This window comes from Crinia signifera, chromosome 2 (genome assembly GCF_055691185.1).
Source record: "Crinia signifera chromosome 2, ASM5569118v1, whole genome shotgun sequence".
In the NCBI taxonomy this organism is placed as follows: domain Eukaryota; kingdom Metazoa; phylum Chordata; class Amphibia; order Anura; family Myobatrachidae; genus Crinia; species Crinia signifera.
Window position 1 is genome coordinate 322,555,803 of NC_139218.1, and position 18,210 is coordinate 322,574,012.

The 18,210-nt window shown below is 42.3% G+C and overlaps 1 protein-coding gene across 2 annotated transcripts in view; it reads right to left on the bottom strand.

Moving 5' to 3' along the window:
- Positions 1 to 673: 673 nt before the first annotated feature.
- The window catches only part of SARNP (SAP domain containing ribonucleoprotein), a 51,595-nt gene continuing 34,058 nt past the window's right edge, over positions 674 to 18,210 (bottom strand). Inside the window, exons 9-11 of one of the 2 annotated variants that reach the window (XM_083169201.1) lie at positions 18,123 to 18,191; positions 4,594 to 4,677; positions 674 to 1,052 (exon numbers count right to left, since the gene is read on the bottom strand). In XM_083169201.1, coding sequence (XP_083025327.1) covers positions 1,011 to 1,052; positions 4,594 to 4,677; positions 18,123 to 18,191 — 195 coding nt within the window. In that variant the 3' untranslated portion in view covers positions 674 to 1,010. The remainder of the gene's footprint in view (positions 1,053 to 4,593; positions 4,678 to 18,122; positions 18,192 to 18,210) is intronic. The other variant, XM_083169203.1, reaches the window with a different exon arrangement.

The following is an 18,210-nucleotide window of genomic DNA, read 5'->3' on the forward strand; positions in this document are numbered from 1 at the left end:
ACAAGACCCATCATCCTCTTCCAAGCCAACAGAGGATTTAAAGATGAACATTGTGACCATAGGACATATTTGGCCCTTTAAAGCCCCCCAGGAGTACTACAGTGTTAATTTCATAATATCAGTGTGTAAAAGAACCTACAGATAAACCATTAAAAATACAAATGCCATGGGTTATCGCTGCATAGCTTCTGACAAAAGCCATCTTTTTTAGCAGCACTATTTGGTGCAGGAGAAGTCTCAGGGACATTTCAATGAAAGAAACCTGTAATTGTGACAAATGGGAGTTGAAGCAATAAAGCATTCGGCCGTGAGCCTAGGGGTGTGTGAATGAAGGGCAAGAATGCAGGGTAAAGCTGAGTGAGGTCAGCGTTGTAAAGTAATGAATTCCCAGATGTAGAAAGTCTATTTGTAATGAGCGGCAGCCTACTTCCAACACTGGAATAGGAAAGCATTGTTAACATCCTCCTCTTGAATTTCATCATGTATCGATTGAACGACCAGTACAAGGTACCACAGGAGATGGCTACAAGCATACATGTCACTTCAGCTCTGTATCATGCACAGTCCTTTGTAAATGTGACTGAAGTTCTCATGATGAAGATCAACCCGATCATTAACCAGCATTGTGCAGAAAACAATTAAAGGTAAACACGAATTCAAAAAATACACCAGATAAAGAACAGGTTTTTTGTTTATTAAATTCTCCATGTTTTTTTCCCCATCTTAAAAAGCTTATTAAAAAAATGTATTAAAAAAAAAATCAAAATGATATAAAGATTCTTTACAATACTTTGGAGGGTATTTAACAAAACCATGGAGAGTGATACAGTGGAGGGACATAAAGCAGTATCCAATCAGCTTCTAATTCATGCTATAGGCTGTATTTGAAAAAGGGTCAGGAGCTGATTGGTTTGTGCTTCATTTCTCTCCACACTTTGATGAATACCCCCCTTTGTGAGATGAACAAACAATGAAAACAAATATGTGAATGAGGTGTAGCAGGTGTGCTGCTAGACAATGCCAAATCGTTCTGACCTTTTCCTCTTCTTGGCCTGGAATAAAAAAAAAAAAAAAAAAAAAAAAAGAAATATTAAGTTAAAAAGCAAATCAAAATGCCCGCTCCAAGGAGAATTCCCAAAACTTCTAGAAATGAGGGGGCATTGCCCCTAGCAACAAGATTCTGGATTCAGTATGAAATCCCGGTGGTCGGAATCCCGGCGTTCAAAATCCCGACCGCTGAAATCCCAACAGGGGGGGGGGGGGGGGGGGGAGGGACGTGGATCGCCCCCCCTTGCGGGCTCGCCACGCAGCGGGCCCGGTGCCTCGCTACGCTCGGCGCGCTAATTTATTCTCCCTCCATGGGTGTCATGGACACCCACGGAGGGAGAACGTGTCGGGATTTCGGCGGTCGGGTTTCTGACCGCCGGGATTTAAACTGCATCCCAAGATTCTAGCTCTCATTTCTCAATTGCATAAAAAAAAGTGACAAAAAAAAAAAAAAAAGTTAGATTTAAAAGTGGTGCTGTGGCCCATAGCAACCAATCGGATTAAAATGTACCCCCAAAGATCATTGCAACAATTAGACACATAGAATGGTGAAGTGGCCAGGGACAGGATTATGCAGAGGCAGATTAAAGCAATGTTAGAAAATCACATTTTTCAATCATCTTGTATTATATAACCCATCCTCTCCAGAATGTTCTTCACATTAGATGTCAAATGGCCCAGACCATACTGCCTACATATCCCAGGGTTTTATAGAAACAGTGGCTGCTCCTCTTCATTAAAGTATAGACCATTTGAACAGAGCAGTAAATAAAATGCACAAGGAAATACACAGCTGGCATACAGCACTTTATGGATACTGCTTCCTGTTCTCACTTCCCCCATCTTAAGCGGCTCCCACTTTGGTGCCCTTTGACCCACAATAGGGGCTAATTGGCCAGCCTTTCCCCACCTGAGGCTGTTAGGGGGGCACATGGTCTCTGTGGCATAGAGTTCACACTTCTGACAGATGCCCTCACATTTTTGCAAGGTAGCCAGAATCCATCAACAGTGCATATTTGACCCCACATTCCAATGTTTTACAAGCCACTGCAGGAGTTACATTGCCAACCTATCAACTTCCAGCTGTGCACATGCAGAGCAACAAAATAGGGGGGTTTCAAAACACATTGTCAAATCTGCCCAGGTTTACCAATTAGCCCATGTACCTGCTGAGCTTCACCTAAAGCATATATTTCCTTAAATAATCTAAACAAAAAAGGGTTTCAAATAAGAACATTTGCAACTTTTCCCTGGAGATGATCCGCTAATTGGTTTTGACATTGGACTGATGGTAACAATGGCATAAAGTCTAGCAGGATACATCTAAATATCATGATCTACAACAAAACAATTACAACGGAAACTTGCAGCCATAATAATAAATAATAATAATAATAATAATGTGTGTAATAATGCACACATTGAGATTTAAAATGTATTAAACAGATTTTTCTTTCCATGAAATTCTTTTAAACGCTCCATACTTCATCCTACAATTAATAAATTTGGGAATTCTGTAATAGGGAAGCAGTACAAACACCAAGAAGTTACTTTAACACCTTTGATATAACCCAGTAATAGAATATTAACCTGTAGAGCCATTACCGGATTACCAGCAGATTAGCCATGTAGAAACAAGGCTACACGAACCCAAAATTACGGTTACTGAAAACACCCTTTACTGAGTTGTTACCCTGCATCTCACGCACCTGCTTGTGCATAGCCTGGACACTTCTACTACAGAACTAGCTTACATATTGCTATTCAATCTCGTTCATCTAATACCCCATTTACACAGGACCTCTACCAAGGTCCTGACCTAGGTGGAACATGGCTAGGACCCATGTAGAGGCCGGTGTAAACTGTGCCAGCACGGGTTGAGGAAGCAGCGAGATCCATGCAGGGCGTGCAGTGCTGGGGAGGTAGATGGGTCCCTGCGGCAGATGGGCAATACCACGGGGAGCCACTGCCGATCGTTCCCCTAGACTGATGCATCACCCGGGAACGTGGCGTCAGAGCAAAAACCCAGCAGCGCAGCAGGAGATTAACGGCGTCTGGGTCTCAATGTTTAAGCAGGCTACGGCTGTTAGTTCCCACAGGTCGGCAGCCAAATCCTTCCAGCAAAATATGCCAATGGAGAGGGAGAGTGTTCAGGTAGGAGATCACACACCCGCTTCGGGGGTCAGGGCACTCCGCAGCAAAATAGGATATAATAAAAGATATTTGGAGGGAGCTCCGGAGTGCTGCTGCCTACTCCATAGTTGGCCAAGCCCACGTACTCTTCATCTTAAAGTACCTCAGGCTCAATGCAGTCATGGGAACCAGGCTCTCTCCAAACCGCACTTTTACCAATTAGAATCTTAATGCCTTTGACTACAACAGCTCTTCCAACCCCCCCCCCCCACCCTCTCCAGTACTACCATCAATTGCCTTGACCAAGCAGTCCCCTCTTCTGACATCACCACTGGGTGGAGTGCCACAAAGCACACAGACTAGACCGTGGAAACGTGTTCCATGTAGTGACGATATGGGATAATGACATGTGGCTGTTTGAGAGTTCGGGCTAGGCCTCTTATCTCCAGTGAAGAGCCATTTTAAGAACTTGACTGGCCCGCACAGATCACGGACCTCAACCCCATTGAGAACCTGGGATGAACTGTAACAGAAAATGCAAGCCAGGTCTTCTTGTCAGTGCCTGACCCCATAAATGCACCACAGAATGAATGTGCACAAACTCACACAGAAACCCTCCAAATGCTTCTAAAAAGCCTTCCAAGAAGAGGAGTGGAATCTATTTATATAATTTAACACCGTGCTGCACTATATTATGAACATATCCTATGGCACAAATAACGGGATGCGGTCATCTATTAGAATGAACTTAGGTCTACAGTCATTAGGTCGACCCCACTAGGTCGACTGGCAGGAAGGTCGACCTGACTTAAGGTCGACATGGGCCAAGGTCGACATGACTTAAGGTCGAATTTGCATAAAGGTCGACATGAGGAAGGTCGACTGGTCATAAGGTCGACATGGGTTTTTCACATTTTTTTGAGCCGACTTGTGCCGACAGGCGGTATATTATGCCCTACCATCCACTAGGGCGTGGTGGGAGAATAAAATAGTGTGCCGAGCGCAGCGAGGCACCGTGCCCGAAGCATAGCGAGCGTTGCGAGGGTCCGATTCTCATTGCCAACTGTGTTCATGTCGACTGTGTCGACATTCGGATAAAAAAACAGTGAAAAACCCATGTCGACCTTATGACCAGTCGACCTTCCTCATGTCGACCTTTATGCAAATTCGACCTCAAGTCATGTCGACCTTGGCCCATGTCGACCTTAAGTCAGGTCGACCTTCCTGCCAGTCGACCTAGTGGGGTCGACCTAATGACTGTAGACCTAAATGCAGTCTGACGAATGATCCCATTCCCAAATAACCTACTGCCCAAAAAATCCACCCGATTCATATGAGATGGTTAATCAAAGAACTGTGGACAATAAAAAAAACATTCTTATTCAACGTTTTTTTTCTGGATATCAATTTTACCTCAATATCATCTGTTACAGCAGCTGAGCTGGTGACTATACCAAAACGTTCCTTTCTCTTCTTAAGCTTCTCATCATCCTCAGTCTGTCAGGAAACAGAAAACCATAAACGTTACTTCATGGCATGAACGCATTACATATTAAGGAATGGCTAAAAATGTATAACCCAACAGTGTATTGTCGTAGACAGATTAGGAAAAGGAAAAAAAAAAAAAATTGTCCTGTGTGTAGCATATCTTAATCAAATGAAAGCACAAGTCTAAAGTACAGGTAGGCTTCTGTGAGCGACCATGGCCCACTGGAGCTCCGCTGTTAGAGATCCTGTTTAGTGGCAACAACGGTTTTCAGTTTCTAAATAAAAAGTGATGAAACTACGGAAATAAAATGTTACATTAAAAAAATGACTGACAAAACAGACACTGGGTGGATAATAACATTTCATCACTTGTGAAAGAGTTAACAGACCAGAACAATAGGTACATGCTAGTAGTTTGTAAGATACATTTCATGTGCAGGGCTGCACTCTCCCCAGCACTACCACTGAAGCCCTGACTACTGCACTAAATCAACTCTGCAGAAATATCAGCCCACTTGACCTCTAGGCCAGAAGGGTCACCGAGAGGCACACTTACAATGCTCCACACTCAATCTTTGGCCTTCAACTGACAGATCTTGATTCATGAGCTGCTGTATCCCATCTGAGGCAAATTACTTCTATCCAACAGACAGGGTGGGGGGATGGGCATGCATTTATCAAACAGCTCCACATAAACTCCTCCTTGTGCTTCTTACTGCCCCAGGACACGCACAAATGCACCTATGGGGACAATGCAGCTGCTGGGGACAGTGACCTCCTCTGCTCAGATGTCAGCAGAATTTTTTCCCTCTTAGTGCCGTTTCTGACTATTATTTAAGCAAGAAGCTTCAATATTCATGCGATTATATGCTCCTTTCTTGGAAAATCTGCAAAATCTCCCGCTGCCTTGTACAGCGGTCAAACAATGAGCTCATCTGGTAGGCCTAAAGAAGGGAGTATTTAAGATTATATCTCCTATATAAAAAAAAGGTAAACATCACAGGTAATTAGGCTTAATAATAATAAAAAAAAAAAAAAAGTTTGAGTGCCAAGTGAATTTGTCAAAATAGGTGTGAAATTTGTCAAGCAAAGATTTAAATACCAAGTAAACATGAAACCATACCACAAGTGTCTTACATAATGTTCATTATGCAATGATCTAAATTCGGTGCAAGTAGGGCTGGTACACACTTACTATAGTCACACAATTGGTCATACTGCTTCGGCAAATTGTGCACATGATCTAGTGTGTATGTCCAATTTCACACTCCTGCAGATGGCATTGTATGTGACTCTGCAGTGTAATAAAGGGTGTTCAGTCCAAAACATCAGTGCGTATATACAACCAATCCTGAATGTCTGGGCCGAACAGACTTCACACCGACCATTAGGACAATTGGCCTATATGTGTACCCGCAAACAGTTTTGGATTTGGTGAACTGACATTTCCAAAGGGGAGAAAAAAAAACATTCGATCTGTGACCATTAAATTATTTCCTCTCTCCTGTGGCTGCATGCGAGTGGATGTTTTCTCATACGCATTTCCCTGCATTGTATAGAGGGGATTCATAAATACACAAACATGCTACATATATCTATATAAATATTTATTTATTAACAGTTTCTTATATAGAGCACACATATTCCGCAGTGCTTTACACAGTATAGTTGAACATTCACATCAGTCCCTGCCACAGTGGAGTTTACCATCTATATTCCCTACCACATGTACACGGACACCGACATTTTTTTAGGGTTAATTTTTGTTAGGAGCCAATTAACCTGCCAGTATATTTTTGGATTGTGGGAGGAAACCGGAGTACCCGGAGGAAACCCACGCACGAGAACATACAAACTCTGCATAGTTAGAGCCATGGTGGGAATCGAACCCATGACCTCAGCGCTGTGAGGCAGTTATGACACCCATTACACCATCCATACTGAATCTCAAACCTTACTATAAAAAACAAACACATACAGAAATTATATAAGACCTTGTGTCCCACAGAGAGTGTGTGTGTGTGTGTGTTGAGGTACTGCAAAGCAAATCTTCAGCATCACAGTGAGGGCTTCAGACAGCTAAACCATCTTTCTGACTTGCACAATGGGGAGTGGAGACACCGTGGCCCAAGGAATACGCACGGCATAGCAGAGATTCAGACTCCCGTTGCTTTCCTTCCCCTGCAGAGGTGTATACCAAGTCAGCACCTCTGTACCACTAACCATGAGCCTTGACGAAATAAGGAAGTCTCGCTGTGGTCAGATTAGACTCATTAGATTGCTTTAATTATGCTCCTATACTGCACCCATGGCATACACTTACATATTAGAAAAACAGTAATTAACCCTCTTGAAATGGAAAGGAAAGATAAAAAAACAAAACCCACATCAATCCCTTTTGAAATCAAAACATATTTGTCTAGGATTCACAAAATAATCCTAATTTAAAAAAAGGCATATAACAACTTGAATCATAATTATTTCCAATTATAAAGTACAACAGAACATGCTTTGCCAAATCATGTAAACTGACCTACAGCTGTACCTTAACATCTACTCTCATACAAAAACAAATAGCTTTCATATTGTTCTTGTTTTATCAAATAAGTAAATTGTGAAGGTATCGAATGCACACAGTAAAAACAGCGGTGTCTTTGAAAATACTTTACAACAGGGCTGGCCAAACAGTCCTCGATAGCTGTCCACATTTTCCAAATCACCTATGTGGTGCACAGCTGTAGTAATATACGGTCACATTTATTTTCAAACATGCTGCATTGATTCTAGATCCACAGGTTGCCTGAAACACAACTGTTACTAGATTTTGGGAGGAGAGGTTTGGCCAACCCTACTTTACAAGTATAGGCCATTGAATTCCAAGACTAAAGACTTATCAGATGTGGAGAGCCTGATGCTCCTGGTATAACCATAATGAGCAACTTCATGCATGATGCGGCCTTGTTCAACCTGTACCGGGCAAGAACTTCTAAAAACATTTGGCAGATATTCACTATAGTTATGTTTTTGAGGGAAGGTTCCATTTTACAACAACATTACAGTAGGAGTAAAATTGTGTTTTATATGAGTAGCATGGAGTACAATCAGAGAAGTCTCACAAGTAGCTTTTCTTTTGAAAACGTCACCCAACGCTCTATTGCCCAGGTGGCCAAAGTCTACCACCTCCGCAGATCTACCCCTACTCCTCTAATACTATCGGAGAACTCTCTCCAGTACATTTATTATTTATTTACAGTTTCTTATATAGCACAGCAGATTCCGTTGTGCTTTACAATAGTAGACAGTGATAAAACAAACTGGGTAACAACAGACTTGGAGGTAGGAGGGCCCTGCTGCAAGCTTACAATCTATAGGGATATAGGAGGGAAACACAAGGACAGGCACCAGTAATAGCTTAGCAGTCCCACCAAGTTACAAGTCCAGAAGGGAAGCTATATAATACATAAGTGCCTCAGAGGGTTATGCGTGATGTAGAACTTAAATATGATAGGCTTGCCTGGGATGTGTAGTTCCACAACAGCTGGAGGGCCATGAGTTTGAAACCGCTGTTCCAAGCCTACCAACGCTCATTAGCCCTCAGGTTCTCAAACTTGCATTGTCTCCTCACAGAATCTCAAGTGAAATAATTATCTCCACCTGTGAATTTTTTCTAATGTGTCAGTGAGTAATGAATACACCTGTGCACCTGCTGAGTGACCTGGAAAAACATTAATTGTGTGGGGTCCTGAGAACCGAGTTTAAGGACCTCTGCATTAGACTCTCTCTGGGAATGTACTGATCACCTGGAATCTAAAATGGGAGAGGTGGTTGGGTCTCATAAAGACGTGATTGCATCACATGAGGCCCTTGAGGCTGAGATTTAGGTTCTTTACAACTATTCTGGAACTTCTCTCGGGCTACTTCACTTAAAAGACGTTCCTTTCTGCCTATTACAGCCACTCATCATAAAAAGGTGGACATTAGATTTAGATGGGGCTTCCCTATCCGGCTACTGATCTCTTCTACAGACCGGTGTCTTCAGGAGGAATGGTTGACTGGAACTAGGATTGCAAATTGACAGGTTTTCTGCGGTCTTCCATTAGTTCTAGCTATTAGTTATCTTGATATACTGGTTTAATTCTTATTAGCTTTATGCATCTGTACTTCTTACACATGTACTAAAACTTTTGACCCTCTACTTTTAATCTCCTCATACAGAGTCTTTTGTGCGCTTTAGTCTATGAAAACTATTGCTATGCTAGTTATGGTGTTAGGTGATGTTGAATTTTACAGTTCAATGTCAGTTCTCTACCAAGTATCTAATACATTGTAGGTTGAGAATAGAGGGTTCGGATTAGCTGACAAATTCTCTAACATTTCTAAAGCATGCATGTCCAATGCAGAGGATTATTTCTCATGATGCAAGTAGGATTTACTACAGTATGTACTTGTATCATCAAAAAAAGTACAGATTTGACTAAATGTGCAACTGTTTCACAGTAACCTAACACTTCACGCTGCTGTCTTAAGTAGAACCCTCTCTGCAATGCAGATCTACAAAACGGCATCAGGATTACCAGGAGGGACTCTGCTACTTCAGAAACAAAAACATATCTGGATTAAAAAGGAACGCCTCCATGGCTATAAGTGGTTTTGTTTTTTTTCTAATAGGTTAACACATTTGAACACTTAAAAGTCACTTTATCCTCTATGTAATGCACTATTCACTTTTCAACATAGTTCCCACCCATTTCCATGCATGTGCACTAACGCTTCACGAGTCAGGCAAAGCCGTCAGAAGAAAGCAGGTGGTTGTTTTCGATACCAGGACCGAACAACAGATTTCACCTCATAGTCCCAGTTGAAGTACCGCTAGGGCAGGCAACGTGGGGTCCCAGTTGCATTCTCAGCAGCTGGCCTACCTTTCAAATTTTTTTCCCAACCGCAGGTCCACGCTCAGCAGCACATCCCACTGCGGAGTCGGACTGCCTGCCCCACCGCGACACTGCACCCAGGCGATCCACGCAGCCCAGACCACACACTGCTTAGGTTCCCCCACACCCACCCCTCCTGCCGCCACAGCTTCTTGGAAATTACATGGGATAAAATTGCATGCGATCAGGTGCTAAATGGTTAGTGAACTCTCCTGGGGAGCTGCCAGGGAAAATAAAGTCTGACTTGTCCTTAGGACAAGTTGCCCTAATGTATGGGGACCTTTACTTAAAATCTGTAGTGGAGGAAAAAAGTATTCTGGATTAGGGCTTGGCATGGAGGCAAAAAGAAGCAATGGAGCGTGGTCTGAAAGCAATTTGAAAGCTACATTAGCCCCTGCGATTAGAGCAGCAGGGATAACTAGTCGACCGAGAGAGATCAGTCTTTGTTGCCAGGGTGGGGTGGATGATTTCATTTATATAAATTTTCACCCTAAAAAGGATGGTCTGGGCATATTTATATACACACACACACACACACACACGCACGCACGCACGCACGCACGCACGCATTAGGACAACTGGCTGCATACAGGGCTTTTTTTTTTATAAATACATAATTAACCTGGCCAATTCTTTAGTTGGCAAGTGCACCATTATTTAAGAAAACAAAAAAGCCAGAGTTGGCATACAATGAAAATCTAATAACGGACATGTGGAAGTGATTTAGTCACATGTCTCTGTGTGCAAACATACCACATAATAGAATAATGAAAAACAACTTAATAAAAAAAAAAAAAAAGATTGATAGAGATTAGAGAGATATATATATATATATATATATATATATATATATATATATATATATATATATATATATATATATATATATATATATATAGATATATAGATATATAGATATATAGATAGATAGAAAAGGGAAAGCAAAAAATAGAGAGTGTGGCCATAAAATGCATATTTAACACGTTGCTGTAAAAATGATGGCTTGTAATACGGGGTGTATCAATTATTTCACCATAGTAATGTTTGAGAACACAAACTTTGATTGCTTAATAGTTACATACAATGACCGCAGCATTAAAATGGTGATTTTGTACTACGCTGCTGACTGTAGCTGTGAATGCAGAGTTGGCACAGTTCACCTTAATTGCTCTTTCAGTTTGAGATGCACAGAGGGCGCGTCTGCTTTTGTGAGGCTGCTCTACATATACTGTAGCACAGCATAATGTGGACTGTAGGCTACAGCAGATTGTTCTTTGGGGGAGCATTTCAGGGAAGCAGGCTTTCGGGTGGTTTCCATGGGGTGCTAGAAGGCTGGTACACCTAGGGCTTGCTACATATAATAATGTGACCAGAATTAGTTTTATTTACACCACTATGCTCTGACAAGTGCTGGTGAGTGACTCAAGTTTTGTGATGAGTCACTCACCAGCGGGTGAGGTAACCACTGGGGGTGGGGCTGGTATGCGAGACTGTGTGTGTGTGTGTGTGTGTGTATATATGTGTAAGGGGTGTAGGAACACCATGAGGGATGTGTGCGCGCCAATGGTGCACCCCTGGAGGCACCACTGGTGCACACCTGCCAATCAGTGGTATGCCTGGAAATTTTCCAGGAGAGTCCGAGCCGGCAGATTATTGTATGCTAGGTCGACATTCACTAGGTCAACACCCTATGGTCGACAGGTTAGGGGTGACACAAGCTTTAGGTCGACAATGGGAAGATCGACAGTCAAAAGGTAGACACGAGTTTTTCGCAACACCGTCGACATAGACACTAAAAAAAGTGCTCCACTATGCTCACCATGCTTCGGGCCCCTGTGCCTTGCTATGCTCAGCACACTATTCTATTATCAGACGCCGAAGTGGATGGTAGGGCATGAAATACTACCTGTTGGCACATGTCGAGTAATGCACTCCATCGTCTATAGGAGACAAAAATGTAATTTACTACCAATTAAGAACACTATAGACCAGTGGCTCCCAGCCCTGGTCCTCAAGTACCCCCAACAGTGCATGTTTTCCAGGTCTCCACACAGAATCACAAGTGACATAATTAGCTCCACCTTTAAAATGTGTCTGAATAATATGTGCACCTGCTGGGTGACCTGGAAAACGTGCACGGTGGGGGGTACTTGAGGACCAGGGTTGGGAACCACTGCTATAGACAAAAATATTTGGATGCCTGACCAATACATCAACAGGGACTGATGATATTGTATTCAAATACATATACTTTAACCACTTCAGTGGTATGCCCCAAAACTTCTCAGGCTGAGCTTCACTGCAGAAGAGGACTCTACTGGAAAATTTACGGACATGTCACTGATTAGTAGGTGTGCACCAGTGGTGCCTCCAGCTGTGCACCACCATATGCAAGAACACCCCCTCCACCAGCCTGCCTTGTCTGTTCAGAGGAGGCTTCACTATTTGGTGGGAGCATGAACCACCTAATATCATTATATCGCATGACGAGAGGCAGAGCTCAAGGAGTCCATATGGAGGATGCAGTCCCAAGGTGAGAACTGTGTGGTGGCGGCCCACAGAGCTGGGGCAGTAGCAGTAATGTATTATGTGATTCTGGCTTTTTCAATGAATTGTGGGTTATTCTGGCCATGATTGCTGCACCCAACAATCAGATAGTTACCACCCACACAAAGTTAAATCCCGCCCACTGGCTGCAAAACAAATCACAACTCACTCACCATCTACAGGTTGAGTGTCCCTTATCCAGAAGAATTTTGGATAACTGATTATTCTGTATTTTGGAATATTTTTTATATTTGAATGATGTATCTTTCACATCAAAGCACACAAAGTACTCACAAATATATTTTATTTGTGCATGAAACAAAGTCTGTGTACAATCTCAGACACTGAATTGGAAAGCCAAGCAACCTTTCCTTGCACATATTTGGCAGAAATAACATGTAACTGACACTAGTTACAGATGTAGCCAGTAGGTTTTTAGCAAAAAAAAAAAATAAGTATATTTTGGAGACTATGGTTTTTGGAATAAATTTGGTTAATGGCTACTCAACCTGTAATTATTGTCTGCGTGTAAGCCAGTGCAATGGAATAAGGCTGATCGAGCCAGAGCGGACGTCCTAGACTCTTTCTGTAAACACCTAGGCACACACTCTCAGAAAACAGCCGGATGACACCCAAAAATGCCAGCCTCCTGTCAATCAACAGCCAGCGATCAGAAACGATGCTGGATTTTTCTGCTATTCCGTTTTGGCTATGATTCATATCAGCGGCGCTTTATGAGAAGAGACGGCCAGTGTGGCCTCCTTCTCCTCTCTTCCAGCACAGCACGAAACTGAGCGCTCAGACTCTACTGCGCATGCGCGGACCTTCGACAAAATGGCATGGTGCCCATTTTTCTGGCAGCACTGTTACCTTCATTGCGTGATTCTGAACAGGTATTAAAAATGGGTGCAGTGCTGGCCCCCGTGTGCATCATGGACCCTTTATAAAATACACTACTGATCAGTTCTGAGTAACCCCCTTTTTGCATTTTTTTTTTATGTGGCTCTGGATCTTCCAGTGTATTTTATGTCATGGCGCTTGAACAGAAATAGTGCATGGCCTTGTACCAGCTAGGCAGTTTGACTAAAGATATTTTAGGTTCTTTGCCTTAAGGTCCATACACAGGGTGCCGGACGGGGTCCCGACAGTCATTAACCCGACGTTGGGATCCCGACAGTCATTAACCCGACGTCGGGATCCCGACGGCCGTCGGCTATTTTCCCTCGTGGGGGTCCACGACCCCCATAGAGGGAGAATAGAATAGGTGGTGAGCGTAGTTCGCCACCGTGCCTGCAGCGAGCCCGCAAGGGGCTTTGTTGCGCTGGCCACGCCGTCTGAGACCAGGCAGTCGGGATCTCGACTGTCGGTGATTCATACCACACCCCATACACATTGGGGGCCAGATGAAATAAGCTTCAAAAGTGATAAAATGGAAAATGATAAACAGCCAACCAATCAGCTCCTACCTGCCATGTCACAGACTGTTTCAAAATGGTCAGGCAGTAACTGATTGAATGGTTGTTTATCACTCTCCATTTTATCACTTTTCAAGCTTAGTACATCTGTCCCTGGGTGATTTTGAGCTGAAAGCAGCTCAGTTCTGTCGCTTGAGCTACTTTCAGCTGTGTACAGGCCAGAGAGGAGCACTGATGCAACAGTGAGCACGTGTATTGTGAACAATGCACACGTACTGTTAATTTATTTATTATTTATTAGCAGTTTCTTATATAGCGCACACAGATTACGCAGCGCTGTACAGAGATCATTTTGAACATTCACATCAGTCCCTGCCCCAGTGGAGCTTACAATCTATATTCCCTACCACATATACACGCACACGCAGACATTCTAGGGTTAATTTTGTTGGGAGCCAATTAACCTACCTGTATATTTTTGGAATGTGGGAGGAAACCGGAGTACCCGGAGGAAACCCACGCAGGCACGGGGAGAATATACAAACTCTGCACAGTAAGGGCCATGGTGGGGATCGAACCCATGACCTCAGCGCTGTGAGGCAGTAATGCTAACCATTACACCATCCGTGCTGACCCCCCCATCTGAACATGTAGGTCACATGTAACGTCACTGAAAGATATTTATCATTCAGTGTGTACGCAATAGTTTCACCAGCCGCACCGCAGGCAGAGTTAACTAGTCAGTGCCCTAGTAGTCTCGTGTGTTTAATGCTTACCACTACTCAATATGCTGCAGAAACCCCATACTGCACAATATTAAATATGTACAAAGTTACAGATGAAGCAAAACTGAACTTGGGAGTCAAAGTAAAATGCAGACTCATTCACGCACAGTGTCACATATCAAATTAAAATCAGTAGATATTGATGAATAAGTTGTGGTATCTCCTAGTAACCAATGAAGGGTATACACACAATTATTTGCCTGATCAGAGTATATTGATCGGACTGTGTTGGATCACCCAGCAGGTCAGCCCCAAAACAATATTTTCTTAGCCTCAAAATAGCCACATCAGACAGCGTATGCAGTGAGGTGGATGACCTTTACCTCTTCTTTCGAAAGTGAATAGGGAATTGTCTCCTCCAAGGCCATAGCCAGAATCTCACTGTGTGTATCATGTTTGCAGATATTGTACTCTGAGATCCGTGTATCAGAGAAAAGGGGCCTACACACAGGGTGAGACTGCTGAGTGACCTGAGAAATGTAGACTGCCCCGCACATAGCGCCGCGCAGCTAAATGACCGGTCAGGGTTAGTGTTATCCGGTGAGAACACTGGCCCTCTGGCATATCTATAGCTCCTACACACGGAGCGATTCAAGGCCATTTTCTAAGCAATCTAGTTAGAACGCTTAGAAAATCCCTGAAAAAAATAAATAAATAAAAAAATCGCCCCATGTGTAGGCCCCATTACAGGTTACAATGATTGACAATCAAGTGACCAGTATTCCTCTCAAAATCTATCACAGTAGAAATGTAATCGCATTTAGTGGGAAAAGCAAATAAACACTGAATATAACAAACTCGCTAAAACTGGTATTTTCAAACCATGATATAGCTACATAAAATGTAGATGTGCATTCTATATACAATATCTGGTAATAATAAAAAAAATTCTCATTGGGATTTTCCCATAACAGTAGCACACAGATCTAGAACCAGAAAAATTAATTCCCCAGCTCTGTAGAAAATAAGCAGGTAAATAAAAATAAATCAGAATTAAGCACGTATGTGAACCTAAAACAATCCTACTCATTCTTCTACGTTCCCCCCACCTTCTCCTGTAGATATTTTGTATACACACATTATCCCCACAGGACTGCTGACCTCTGCCTCTCGCCTGCCACAAAAAAACGTCATCACATATTTTGATTGCCAGCTTGGGGCGGCTAATCTTCAGCCAAGAGTGACCACAATGCCGTAGGGACCAACATTTAAAATATGCCCTCATTAAGAAGAATTAAAGGGGTGAAAGATGGAGAGATGACAAGGTTGGAGTCACTCAGGTTAGAAGGGTCTGCTCTAAAACAGAGTTCTAGGTGTGCAGAAGGGCACAGGACTGATAAATAATGTATTATCAGTGGTACAAAGTACAATATGTTCTAGATACTTATTACATTTAAGTTTGTTTTCTGCAACCAAATCCAGTAAGTAATTTGAGTATTTGTCATTACAAGGTGTGATTATAAAATGGCTCCCTAATTGTAAAACTGATCAGTTATTTATTACTACATAGGACATGCAGGCATGTGTTCTTGTCTGGAATCCGCACCAAAATCTTTTGCTACCATGTTCTATACAGTAATAGAGTACATTCTGTCCTATTATATTTAAAAACAAAACCACATACTACCCCACATTGTAAACAAATGTTCACACGTAGGGTATACAGGCACTACCTATTTTCTATACAGACCAAGTAACGTATATGGATTTAAAGTCAACAGAACATAGAAACTTCATAGTGGGAAAACAAAAACTACATAAAAAAAAGCTAAATCTTAATTTTAAATACAGATATACCATGCATTAGCCACATTACAGGATATACTATATCCACAGGGAAGGAGATAAAGTGAAGTGTATTTCATGTGTGAATTTGTTAGAAAATGGATAAAATCACTCTATAGACATTAAATGCTGCAGTAACATCTGTAAAATATATAAAAGCAAAAAAACAAAACTATCTATATTCCGTTAGTAACCGAATCAGTCATTTAGAGGATGGGTAAGTTTGGAGGCAGCTTAAAAAAAAAAAAAAAAAAAGCCACAAAATGAGCCGGGGGAAGGAGTTCTTACATTTATTAAAAAGCAGCAATAACCTTCCCAACAGGGAGGTGGTGTGACGGTCATGCACAATGCAGGACAAAGGCAGTAAAAGGACCCTCATAAATGTAGATTATTGCTGGCTAACACTGCAGTGCGAGGTTTACTTTGCTGGAGGTGGAATAGTGTGAGATTGCGATCGGATGAGGGCGTGAGAGATGAGCGCATACCTGGGAGGGTCAGACATACATTACAGAGGAAGGTTCCAGTAGATAAAGGAGCTGTTACTCTGCTCCCTTGCTTCCGTGTGACAGTAGGGCATGCAAAAAAAAAAAAAAAAAAAAAAAAAAGCAGGGAACTTGTGTCTCGCTGCAGTGCTATTTCTGAAGTTAAAAGAATCAGCCCCGTAAGTACGTACAAAGCAAATTTATGGTTTAAGCATGATCTACAAACTACAGTTGATAAAACATTGAAACAATGGGGGTTATTCTGATTCACTTGGAATGGCACAATCACTCTCTAATGGACAAAACCATATGCACTGCAGGTGGGGCTGATGTAACATGTGCAGAGAGTTCGATTTGGGTGGGTGTGTACTTCAAGCCGATATCCATATTGCAGTGTAAAAATAAAGCAGCCAGTATTTACCCTGCACAGAAAAAATAAAACACCCAAATGTAACTCTCTGCACAGGTTACATCAGCCCCACCTGCAGTGCACATGGTTTTGTCCATTAAAGTGATTGTGCCTTACCAAGTGAATCAGAATAACCCCCAATAACACTACACCGTATCAATACAAGAGAAAACAATTGACTAAAGATACAGAAAGTATATGGCATGTTTACATGGAGCAAATTATCTTCTGCTACATAAACTGGGAATGTCATGGTGCTATTAAGCTGTAAACTCTTCCGCCAGGGCCTCTCATCCATAACAATGCAGAGCTTGCCACAGGCAGCGACAGCCAACCAATACGGTTACCCTTCACTAGAACATTTCCTGCTCCTGTTGATGAGTAATTGCTAATAAAAATGCACGGGTTTTATTTTCCATTCGATTTTGGAAGGTAACTTATAAGCTACCGATTCTAAAAAGGGTTGTACAATTAAATGACATGAAGAGTCGGTCATTATTTAATTGCCAGCAAGCTTTGAAACTTCAGAATAAATAATATTTTAGATAATGTAATGACGTTTAGATTGGCCAAATGTGGACAGTTTCAGTGACTAGAAAAGGGAAACACGTATAGGAGGAAGAACTGGGAAGGATCAGAGCGACTCCTACCTTCCAGAATATGCGGAGTACGTACAATATTTTTGCACTTCTTCATACAGAACAAACAGATCACTAGAATGTGCTATAGCAGGGCTGGGCAACACCGGCCCTCCAGATGTTGATGAACTACACATCCCAGCATGCCTTGCATCAGTTTCAGCATGGCCACATAGCAAAACTAATGCAAAGCATCCTGGGATGAGTAGTTCATTAACATCTGGAGGGCAGGTGTTGCCCAGCCCTTTACTATAGTATGCATACATCGATTTCTATCACCTCATAGGAAAACCTTGTGCCCACAACAATCACCAAACCCATTGAATGCCAACGTGGAACCAATGCTAGTAAGACCTAAGGGCCATGTGCACCGTGTAAGTATAGCTGAGTGAAGACCAAATAAAGGGTTAAAAATACCCTTTAAAAATATTTCAGATATTTTGACAAGTGTGAATGTCGTACCTTCTTTGTGACAGGGGACACGCTGACACCAAATCTCTGCGCTCTCTCTTTCAGTTTATCAATATTCACCTAAAAGAGCAAGAAGCAT